The following is a 12,359-nucleotide window of genomic DNA, read 5'->3' as shown; positions in this document are numbered from 1 at the left end:
TGTTCTAAAATCTCAAAGGAAGTAATGAGCAAAGTGTAGTATTCAATGCCTATGCTTTAAGCTGCAGGTGTTCTGTGACGACATTGCGCTTCCTCAAGTCCTTTTTATTAGGCTATCTGGTGGATAGCAGATGGATGTCAGAGGTAAGAATCAGCCTAACACATCTGTGGGTCCATTTCCACTTTAATTCTTGCTAGGGAGGCAGAATGAAGCAGAGAAAAGGGCACTTCATTTGGAGTCTGAGTACATAGTTTCAATCTCCTAAGTCTTGTCACTTATCCTATGTGACCTCAAGCAAATCACTCCAGTTCTGTGAGCTTTAGTTGGACTACGTAACTTCTGAGGTCCCTTAACTCTAAATCTATAATTCTGAACATATGATCATATATAATTGTAAAATGGGTAAAACAATGCTTCAGTTATGTAGAGGCAATAATTGACCTTTCAGTTCTAATATTTGTATATAATTCCAGTTCTTCCTCGGAGCAAGGATGGGTTCCACAGAAACAATTCAGTTCCAGAAAAACTACAAGATTTATTTATCCTATTTCCTTATTTTCCCAAACTTCCCTTTCCCCAGTGACTTGTACCATGCATATCAATCATGCAGAAAAAAATCAGCTACCCTTGAAGGTTTCCAGAGTGATTAGATCTTAACAAAGCCAACACAAATTAAGTTGTCATCATCAAGCACCACAATATAGATGAGGAAGAACAATTTTCTTCTATATCTGGTTAAACTGAAAGACAGGATGCCACCCTGTAGTGAAAGAGTGATAGGCTTGGAAGTAATGAAATTTAGATTCAAATACCATCTCCAGTGCTTACTAGCTTTTTGAATATGAGCCAATCACTTAGCTTCCCTTAGTCCCAATTCCTTCATCTGTTAAAAAAAAAAATTATGTCATGGGAATGTTGCAAGTATCAAATAAGATACTCTATACAAAATGCTTTATAGAATAACAGTACCATTGTAAACACAGACAACTTGAAAAACTTAAAAACTCAGAACAAGGCAAAAACTACCCACAAATAACTACCCACTTTGACAGACAGATGAGAGACTCAGAATGTATAATGAGGGAAGTTTTTGTGATATGAACAATAAAGGAATTTGTTTTGTTTTACTATGTCTGTTTATTTCTTTTCTTTTCTTTTTATTACTGAGGCAACTGAGGTTAAGTGACTTGCCCAGGGTCACACAGTTAGGACACGTTAAGTGTCTGAGATCACATTTGAACTCGGGTCCTCCTAACTTCAGGGCTGGTGCTCTATCCACTGCGTCACCTAGCTGCCCCTTATATCTGTTTATTTCAAGGATTTTTCCTTTTTTTTTCCCCCTCCTAAGGGGATATGTGGAAGGGAAGGGGGAAAAAAAGATATTTGTTAATTGGAAAATAAAATTGTTAAAAATCATTTGTAAACCTTCAAAAGCTATATAAATATCATGTTATTGTTAATATTACTGAAACATACCTGTTGAGTCTTTCCAAGACTGAATCATCAGCTAGTGATATTTCATCTAAAAGAAAAAAGCCATCTTCCTTCATTGCCAAGACTAGGGGACCATCATGCCACTCAAAGAGTTTCGACTTATCAACTTCTTCCTAGAAGATGAAAAAGAAGTAAGGAAAAAAAAGATCTATTACTTCATAGACAAATATACAACATATACACAAACATATCTATGCACAATATTATATAATCACAATTTTAAATAAAATGTAAGCTCTTCAAGGGCAAAGACTGTTTTATTTTTTTCTTTGTAATTACTAGAGCCTAAGCAGAAGATCTGGTACATAAAAACTGCTTAGTCAATGCTTACTGATTGTTAAAAATATTTTCTTGATTTAAGAAATGAGTTGCAAACTATATTACAAGGAAAAGAGAACAAAATCTAAAACTAGATTTGAAAGCCAGGATGACTCTAAAGCCCCTTTCAAATTGCAAAGAAATGACAGCGAAGGTACACAGTACTTAGTCAAAATGATGTGCAATCAGAGAACCCCAGCTTCTGAACAAAGACGCCTCAGACACAACACTATGAAACAAACCTCATTTGACCTCTGTCTGACTGGTCGGAGACCTCCCAGGAAATCAGATGTCTCCATGTGCAAGTGGCAGTTGACTGAATACAATTTCTGATTTGACAATGCTGCAAAAATTTGGCAGATAGTTGTTTTCCCACACCTATCATAATGAAAGAAAAGGCAAACAAAGTTGATGTATACCCAAAGTAGTGATAGGGACAGGAAGCATATTTATGAATTTGTGTGTATTAGAAACTCCCAAGTGAGGATGTTCTTTCTACCAATGCAGGTGGAGTCCTACATTACAATTTATAATCTTAGTAGGTTCTCCATATCAGGGGCAAACCCAAATAAAAACAAAGGCAACTAAACCATTCATAAGGATCTTATAAGTCATATATGGACTTATCTATGCCATCTATGTTTTTTTTTTTAAATTTAATAGCCTTTTATTTACAGGGTATATGTATGGGTAACTTTACAGCATTGACAATTGCCAAACCTCCTGTTCCAGTTTTTCCCCTCTTACCCCCCACCCCTTCCCCCAGATGGCATGATGACCAGTAGATGTTAAATGTATTAAAATATAAATTAGATACACAATAAGTATACATGACCAATATGTCATCTATGTTCTACTGTATTTTTACCTATTTTGTTAAAAATTTCCGAATTATATTTTAATATTATTCAGGCTGTATTGTGAAGGGTGAAATGTACAGGACAAGGTGTGTTTGGTTCCTGTGCTCTGGAGCACTGAGGTTCAAGTGATTAAGGTTACAACAGCAGTGATGGATCAGATGTCAGATCAGGTGGCATCTGAACATCCCAAAATTCAATACCACTCCATGCTGTCTCTCCATACCTTTAATCAACACTCCACTAAAACCTCAGGATGAGGAAAGTTCCTTACTATAAAAGGCACAAATTGGCCATTTCATGAAACGAGCATCATTAAAATATCAGATGAGATACTCCAACTGCAGAAGTTCCATTATTGTGCTTTCCTTTCCTTAGAAAAGAACATTCTTCACTGACTAACGTATCTTTTTTTTCCTACTTCTCTTAATGATCTCTAAAAAATGAGGAAATACCCATTACTCTAAAAACTTCAAGGAAAATGTGGCCAGGTCTTGATCAAGAAATGGTACTCCCATTTTTCGGCAAAGATGGCGGAAAGGACACACGTATCTATTTAAGCTCTTCCTTGCCCTCAAACTACTTCTTTCATGAAACGGCCTTGGAATTCGTGCTTGACTAAAAAAACCCACAAATATTGGAAATACAACACATTACTAACAGAAGATATCCTCACAATTCACCAGAAAAGGTCTGTTTTTGCTCACGGGCAGGGACAGTTAGACCAGGCACAGACCTCAGGCAGGCAGTGAGAGCACAGAAGACAGCTAATGCTGAATAGACCGGAGCGGGGCGGGGTGCAGTCTAAGCCGGCGGAAAATTTGTGGGGAGAATTTTACCAGTGTGGCTACTTTGCCCTGGCAGCAAGCCAGTAGATCAGCAGAGAAGCTATAAACACAGGGGGTAAAGATTAGCACCCCAAAATACTAGAGTCTCTTGGGACCTGGCCACACCCAGCCAGTACCCAGAGTGACACAGCGCAGCCATTGCTGTCCCACTGCTGCTTCACTGCTGCTTCCTGTTGTCTGTAGAGGAAGCTTGGTAATACCATACTGCCCAAAAAGCAGACTGCACTTGGTTTTTTTGTTTTGTTTTGTTTTGTTTTCTTTGTTTCTTTTTTGTCAAAATGAGTAAAAAGTTAAAGTGAGCTCTAACTATAGATCAGGTGTCCTCAAACTATGGCCGTGGGTCAGATGCGGCAGCTGAGAATGTTTATCCCCCTTACCCAGGGCTATGAAGTTTCTTTATTTAAAGGCCCACAAAACAAACGTTTTGTTTTTACTATAGTCTGGCCCTCCAATCTGAGGGACAGTGAACTGGCCCCCTATTTAAAAAGTTTGAGGACCCCTGTGATAGATAGCTTCTATACTGATAGAGAGCAGACTTCAAACCCTGAGGAGACTAAAAACATATTGTCTCTAGATGACACCCCAAAGGGGGATTGATTTGGTCCCCACCACACAAGACTCTCATAGAAGAAATTAAAAAGGTTCTCCTAAGAGAGCTAGAAGAAAAATGGGGAAAGGAAAGGGAAGCTTGACAAGAGGGTCTGGATAAGTCATCCTACTCATTAACAGATACAGTGGATAAAGAAATCAACTCCCTGAAAAACAGAATTATTGAATCAGAAAAAAAAAATAGCTCTCTTAAAAAAATAAAATAAAATTGGTGAAATGGAAAAAAAGAAATGGCACTTCTTCATGTGAATCTTATGATTAAAAAAAAAGAATTTTAAAGACATATCAATTACATAACTAAAAGAAAATTTTTAGTTATGTCAAAAATAAAGTTTTATTTTTCATAAAAAGAGAGGAAGAAGAAAAAAAGAGAACTGTAATTTCACTGACATAGGGAATTGGTACAGGTGAAGAAACTCCTTCTATGGACGCAGATTGTCAACTGCCCTGTAAATTCAGAATCTTAGAGAATTGCCCAGAGCATCCAAAAGCTAAATGCCATGCTTGGTATGTGTCAGAAAAAGATCTTTAATTCAGATCTTCTATTAAATTCAATTCTAACGCTCTACTATTTTGCCACAATGTCACTCAAAAAATTAATAAGGATAATTTCAAATAAGTAACTTCTGAGGACCCAGAACCCTGCAGCTGTAATCCAATAATATACCATTACAATCTCAAGACCTACAACAGCAATTTTCAAAGAATCATAGACTTTTACCCAGTATCTCCCACCAGTAGCACAGGTTCTCCAAACTCTAATGCCCTTCCTGCCAGAACAGCCAACCTCCTCATATCTTCAGTCCACACAATGTGACTGAACTTGGACTTCAATATGGATAACTGGGAAGAAAATTTCCCTACAAAATTAAAAAAAAAAAAAAAAAATTATGTTAAGGAAGTTTTGTCTCTTGACAATTTAAGACACTTTCTCTAGCATTACCTCTCCACTTACCCAGTAATTTCTGGACACTTTCTTCTGAGAAAAGGGCCTGTGGACAACACTTCTTTTTGAAATGTTTGTTTAGCACTTCCTGTATAACATCTACTTCCTCTTGCTTCCTAACTCGACCAGCCAAAAGCATATAACCTGGAAATAAACCCAGAGGAAATGTCACAGTAAGAGTAAGCAAATGCTTCATTCCCCTCACTTTATACCTTCCATTCAAGTTTTATGCAATCATAGTTTAAGGAATGGACTAGAAGCCTCCCAGTATAACCCCCTTATTTTACCAATAAGGAAATACAATAATTGTGAGACAGTAGGTCAATCACTTAGATCTTTAATAGAATTCAACTGTAAGTCTTCCTGACTCCTTTTCAAAATGTAAAGTATTGTTTATTTAATCCAAAAGAAAGCATCAATATTAGTGTTTTGATATATTATAAAGTAATTAATGCCCACAAGAATAGAGAGACATCTGAAAGGACTCTTACAAAATTATGCAAAAGAAAAAAAGCAGAGTATGTAAACAGAGATCATAAAGGAAAAGGACCTACATGTACAAAAATGTTTGCAGCAGCTCTTTTTGTGGTGGTAAGGAATTGAAAATTGAATGGATGCCCACCAATTGGAGAATGGCTAAATACGTTATGTTATATGAAGGTAATGGACTATTATTGTTCTATAAAAAATAATGAGCAGGCTGATTTCAGAAAGGCCTGGAAAGACTTACAGAAGTGATGCTAAATGAAGTGAGCAGAACCAAGAAAATAGTGTACACAGTAACAACAAGATTATATGATAATCAAATATAACAAACTTAGCTCTTTTAGCAATACAGTAATCCAGGACGATTCCAATAGACTTGGGATGGCAAATACCATCCGCATTCAGAGAGAGAACTACAGAGATTGAATATGGAGTAAAGAATACTATTTTCATCTTTTGTTTTTGATTTTCTTTTTCTTTCTTGTGTTTTTTTTCTTTTGTTCTGATTTTTGTCACATCATGATTAATATGGAAATAAGTTTAAAATGATTGTATGTATATAACCTATATTAGATTGCTTGCTGTCTTGGGAAGGTTGGAAAGGAGCTATGGGAGGGCAGCAGAAGAATTCTGCAATGTTGAAAACTATTTTTATATGTAATTGGAAAAATAAAATGCTATCGAGGAAAAGAAAAAAGAGCACAAAGAATTAAGTGTCCAATAATTACCACTACATAACAGAAAAAGTGAATGAGAATGAAAAATAAATTTTCATGAAGATTTATGAGGGATTTATTAAAAAACTGTTATTATACACTACTGCATTTAAATTAATATACATATGAAGATATTGGCAATGTCGATTGCATTATGTTTTATTAAAATTTTAAGAAAAAATACAAGCACCCAATTTTGCAAATTTAAAGACAACAACAAAAGCATACCATCATTTGCTAGATGTTGAAGCCAATCATACTCCTTCTCCGGCTGTTCAACTAATTTGTACCGTTCAGCCCATCGGAAAAGATCACGAAGAGTAATGAAGCCTTGCTTTCCAGCAAACAAAGAAGAGCCTCTACGATAGGACTACCAAAGTAACCAAATTAAGAAAAATATTACCAAATTCACAGAACTACATATTTATAATTGTTAAGATAAACAGGTAAAAATCCCCCAAATCTTCAAAACTTTTAACAAAAATTCATTCTACCAAGCAAAGTTGAATGACAAATCAGAAAATGTTATTTCATTTTTGACTACTCTGGGTCACTATTCATTTTTGAACTGCATCCTAACAGTTTAGAATCAGAGGTTAATCCAACAATACTGAAAAATATGGAATGACAATGATAATTATCAGAAAGTTTCTGAAGTGATACTTTAATGGGAATGTTTTTAATAACCTAGAAAAGTAAAATATAAATTCAAAAATTGAAGACCAAAGATTCTTAAGGTACCTAGAGAACTTTAGGACACACTTTAAAAAAACAAGTTAAAACCCCAGGGTTACTAGCTTCATGGCCCTCCTTAAAAATGTTTCAAACTTCCAACACACTTCAACTGTAATCTTATCCCAGAACTTCCCTCAGCATTTAGGGTCTCCTCACCCTGAAACAACTCTTTCATCTTTCCACTCTGGAACATCCCCCTGTTATGCCAGTCCCCATTTCCTGCAGATGATTTTCTGTTGGAGTTTCTTCGATTTTGGAGAGGGGCCAATCCTCCTAGCTATGCTTCTGATTTTCTAGATTTCAACCCTAAGTTCTCTCTCACTTCTTTCTCCTTTCCCTCCCTTTTAAGCTCTCATTTATAAAATATGAACATGAAAATGGACTCAGGATAGCAATTATCTTTCTTTTTTTATTATACTTATATCATCAACCACATATCACAATACTTGGCACATAGTAAGCATTTAGCAAATACCTTTTGCCTCATCTAACAGTTGTTACTTTTATCCAATCTGACATTCATTCCGATGTGAAACGGGCATATTTGAGAAACATTTCCAAAACAAACTTTTCAATATATTATAAATAATCATTTTCCTTCTCATCACAGAGAGGTAGGAAACTGTGAGGAATAAATGTTGCAAATCTTAATCGATCACAAATTTAAAGATGTGTGGTATGTTAGAGATCATCAAATTCCACACCATCATTTTAAACATAAGAAAACTGGGGTGTCAAAGAGATTAAATAACTATCCTAAGGTTAAACAAGAAATAACTTTAAGGGCTGGGTTCTGAACCAAAGATCAAATAAGGGGAATTCAGGACTTCACTGAGAGATAACTTTGGTATAAAAATAACCTTTAAATTTTTAATTAAAAAAAATTGAAGTTCAATACCTGTAAGTCCTGCATAACCTTAACCAACTTATTACAATAAGAAGGTGGCAAACTACAACGTTTATGCAATATGGTTTCCAGCTCAGTGCTAGGCAATTCATCAAAATGCAATTCCACAAAACGATTTCGAAAGGCTCGAGAGAGCACCTAGAAGAGATAGAGAGCAGCATGAAGGAAAAAAGTTACTTTTTGCCCATTCAATCTTCTAAACAACAGTTCATGCATGACAAGGACAGGAAGAATAAGAAGGAAAAAACCCTTCCTATTCTTTAGATAAGAAAATTCAGCCTAGAAAAAGAGTACTCACAGAAAGAAATGATTAAAAGAAACAACAAAAGACAAGCCACACAAACCTTTCGACCCCCATAGAGGCCAGGGGGGTTCTGGGTGGCAAAAAGCATGAAGCGAGGATGTGCTTTGACAACTTCTTGAGTTTCTGTTATAAGCAATTCCCGGTTATCATCCAGGAGCCTATTCAATGCTTCCAACACATCTGTGGGAGCCAGATTCAATTCATCTAAAATAATCCAGTAGCCTTTTTTCATAGCATCAATAAGGACACCTTATAAGGAAAAAAAAAAAGAAAAATCATCATTTAAAAGATATTTCTCATGATTTTAACATAAAATTAGTTACAAAAAAAGTTCAAAGTAGACAATTATTACTTTGCTACACGGTTAGTTCTAAATTTAAGTGTTTCTGAGAATAGTCTCTGCTGCCTCTTTCATTTTAGTGAACTATGTATGCTTCATTCTTAACCTTGTCATCTTAATGCATTTCAATCAGTCAATTGTACAAACTTTCTTCCCTTCCCTCAATTTATTTCTGGGAAAAAGAAAGTCAAACACAATGCCTGTTGAAATTAAGCTGCCCTGCAGCACTGACATAGTCTGGAGCTCTACCACAGCAATGGTTAATGGTGCCCAATGGGAGATTGCCTTAAGGGCAAGACTGTTTTGGTTACTATTTATATCCCCAACGTCTAGTACATTGGCATACAGAAGATACTTAATAAATTCTGATTAGAGAAAGGATGGGTGGTTCCCTAGACTTTCTAGATAGATCCCCTTAAAATTCAGGGAAGGATACTTTAAAAAGAAGACTTCTGTAAATATTTATATGGCCCACCAGACAGAGTACCAGCCCTGGAGTCAAGAGGACATGAGTTTAAATCCATTCCCAGATACTTGACACTTAATACCTGTGTGACCTTGAGCAAGTCACTTAACCCTACCTGCTTTGCCAAAACAACAAAAACAAAAACTACCCTTATTTTCAGAAATTATCACATCACCTTCACTCAGGCTCAGAGAATTAAATGTGTCATTAAATCATATAAATAAAGACCTAAACACATTACATAGACTGTCAATCCTACCTTCTTTAAATACTAGCTTCCCTGAGGCATCCGATGTGTAGCAACCAATATACTCCTGAATATCAGTATGCTCATGGTTGTTAATCCGCACACAGTGATTCCCACTTGCTGCAGCCAGCCAGCGAATTAGGCTAGTTTTACCAACAGATGTCTCTCCCTGAATCAGCACGGGGTAGGTTCTTTAAAAGAAGAATCATTTAAACAAAAAATGTTTTTATTTTTATAGTTTAAAATACAAATTTTTTTTAAAGGGATAGGCAACTATTTTCTTTATTCAAACACATTTATGATTTGATTTTCTTTATATAAGATAGGTAACATCTAATCCCCTAAATTCTGGGAATATAATAAGACTTATAGCAAGGTTAAAGAGTTGTTGAATGAAAAAACATTCATATGGAGGAACTAAACAATGCTTTTATTTCAAATGGGTAATTTTTCAGCATTACCCTTACAAAACCTTGTGTTCCAACTTTTCCCATCGTTCCTCCCACCCCATTCCCTAGATGGCAGATAGACCAATACATGTTAAATGTGTTAAAGTATATGTTAATACAATATATGTATACATATTTATATATTTATCTTGCTGCACAAGAAAGATCAGATTTAGAAAGAGGGTAAAAATAACTTGAGAAGAAAAAACAAAATTGCATATGCTTTTATTTCTTAAACAAATTGTCTCATGATGGAGAATAAAAGAGGATTTATTCTTTAAATACAAACACATAATTAGAGATGCTAACAATGTACACTGCAACTCGGAGCAATAAAAATTCTTTAATTTTCTTTTCTTATTCCTAAATGAAAATCAAAGGGATAGAATTTTGTCTTTTTATTATGACTTAAGTCAAACAAAAGTACCTAAGACAATGGAGCTGAAAGAACTAATTACCAGGAGATAAGGTGGACTAAGAGTGCCAGGGAACATTTGCTACTAATATTAGTTCACTGATAAAAATGGGGATGAGAATGCTAGTATTCCTTCCATACAATTTGGTTTTAGGGCAAATAGTTTAATCTAGACTGTTTTATTCCAGTGCTATTGCTTATAGTAGAGTTGGCCAAGCTTCATCTTGGTTGAAAATTCATCTCAAACTTTTTTTAATTAGCATTCAAAAAAACTTTATACAAAAGAGGGGGAAAAAAATCACCAAGACAATTAGGAAGGAATAAGAATACTGTTAAGAATGGTGATAGGAATAGGATGAAAGGGAATAGGAAAAAGGATGAAAGAAGAAAAAAAAATATTTTAAGAAAAACAATTCACTGAATTGAATTAGAATGAAAAACTTAGAAAAATAAAGCTTACTTAGTATAAATAGGAGATTAGTTAAAAAAAAAAAAAACCCAAGAATTATAAAATACTAAGTAATAAAACAATAAAAATTGGAAAAATAAGTGTAAAGAAAAAAAATAATCTTACATATACATTTCACACTACATGTTACAATCAATTCCAACTGGATCGATGAGTAAAGGAAAATAAGTAAAAATTAGGGAAAAATAAAGTTTAAGCATGGAGAGAATTTTTAAACTATGAAACAAAAGAAATATATTACTGGAAATAAAGTAGATAATATAAAAGCAAAATGAGTTTTATTACAAAAAGATATATTCCCCAAATAAAGAGATATTAAGCTGGGAAAAAAACCACTTTCTATTAAATATAGCTGATAAAAATCTGACAGCTGGAATTTTGAAAGCAACAAACTAAAACTGATTAAGCAAAAATCATCCTTATTCCTCAATGGAAAAAAAAAAAATGACCCCAGAACAACATTTTTAAAGGAAATATCAATCTGATAATAACTACTTAGAAAACTGTTAAAATTCTTAAGTAAATCAGGAAAAAATATTAAAACAATGATAAAATGTTTTTCTTATACCAAATTTGTCAAAAATATCTACTGATAAAATTCAATGAAAGAAGGGCTGTAAAGAAATAGGACCATACCAGATCTTAGACAATGCTAAAAAAAACTCTTAAGGAGCATTTCTATCTCATTTTGGGGCCACAGAAAATGAAGCCCAGAGAGATTAGGATAACTTCCCTTTAATAACATACATAGTAACCTGTAGGCTCAGGCTTTGAACTTAGCACCTTACTATTTAAAAACCAGAATTTCTTTAACATTGCACTGCGCTGTCTTATTCTACTAAATCACTGAAGCAATATAATTTGTTTAGTAAAAGAGAGAAAAGACCCATCTATATAAAATTTTTTGTAGGAAAAAACCTGACAACAACTTGCCCTGTTACTGGGAAACGGAAGTTGCATGAAGTAAGTGCAAATCTCCAGAATACTACATCATAGAAAAGTTACAAATGTGAATGGAAAAAAAAAAACTGCAAAAAAAAAATACAGAGTAATGTAAAGCAAAGACACCTTAGTAAAAGTAATATACATGGTTTTTCAAAAGTCCTAGCGCAGTTCTAAGGTTTAAGTATTAAGAACTATACTAAGAGATTCTAGGACTGCCACACTGACCATGTCTTTATTTTAAGAAACCAACAACGACAACCAAATTTGACACAGACAGGGAAGAGATCAGAAGTAGATAGAAAATCAGTACAGAAGAAATCAATTTGCCACTTTACTAAAATTCAATTTAATTTAAAATTTAAACTTTAATCACATTTCAAACACTTCAAAAGAGCAGCCATTCATTAATATGAGGTGCCTCCTTTCTCTCTGCCCCCCACCCTGTCAGCCCCCACCCCCCGGACAGATCCTAGCTCTTCAATAGTTGAATAAATGATTTTGGTTGCTTTGGCCCCAGAGTGAAAACAGCAATGTCTCTGAGTCAAGAATTTCTAAAATGAAATCTCAAGACTAGGTCTTCCTATTATATGTCTCTGGGCAAGTCACTTTAATTCCACTGATCTCCTCTTTCTTCATCTGCAAAATTAGATGACTTTTAAGATCTCTTAATATTGGTCATGTATACTTATTGTGTATCTAAGTTATATTTTAATATATTTAACATCTACTGGTCATCCTGCCATTTAGGGGAGGGGGGGGGTAATAGGTGAAAAATTGGAACAAGAGGTTTGGCAATTGTTAATGCTGT

At 34.6% G+C, this 12,359-nt stretch overlaps 1 protein-coding gene across 1 annotated transcript in view; it reads right to left on the bottom strand.

Annotated features, from left to right (window-relative positions):
• The window catches only part of MDN1 (midasin AAA ATPase 1), a 179,374-nt gene that overhangs the window by 101,781 nt on the left and 65,234 nt on the right, over positions 1-12,359 (bottom strand). Inside the window, exons 24-31 of the mRNA XM_031964521.1 lie at positions 9,286-9,464; positions 8,261-8,469; positions 7,908-8,054; positions 6,503-6,644; positions 5,082-5,216; positions 4,848-4,986; positions 2,055-2,190; positions 1,477-1,607 (exon numbers count right to left, since the gene is read on the bottom strand). Coding sequence (XP_031820381.1) covers positions 1,477-1,607; positions 2,055-2,190; positions 4,848-4,986; positions 5,082-5,216; positions 6,503-6,644; positions 7,908-8,054; positions 8,261-8,469; positions 9,286-9,464 — 1,218 coding nt within the window. The remainder of the gene's footprint in view (positions 1-1,476; positions 1,608-2,054; positions 2,191-4,847; positions 4,987-5,081; positions 5,217-6,502; positions 6,645-7,907; positions 8,055-8,260; positions 8,470-9,285; positions 9,465-12,359) is intronic.

The sequence above is a fragment of the Sarcophilus harrisii genome, chromosome 4 (assembly GCF_902635505.1).
Source record: "Sarcophilus harrisii chromosome 4, mSarHar1.11, whole genome shotgun sequence".
NCBI classification, from domain to species: domain Eukaryota; kingdom Metazoa; phylum Chordata; class Mammalia; order Dasyuromorphia; family Dasyuridae; genus Sarcophilus; species Sarcophilus harrisii.
This window is presented reverse-complemented; position numbering and strand designations above follow the sequence as displayed.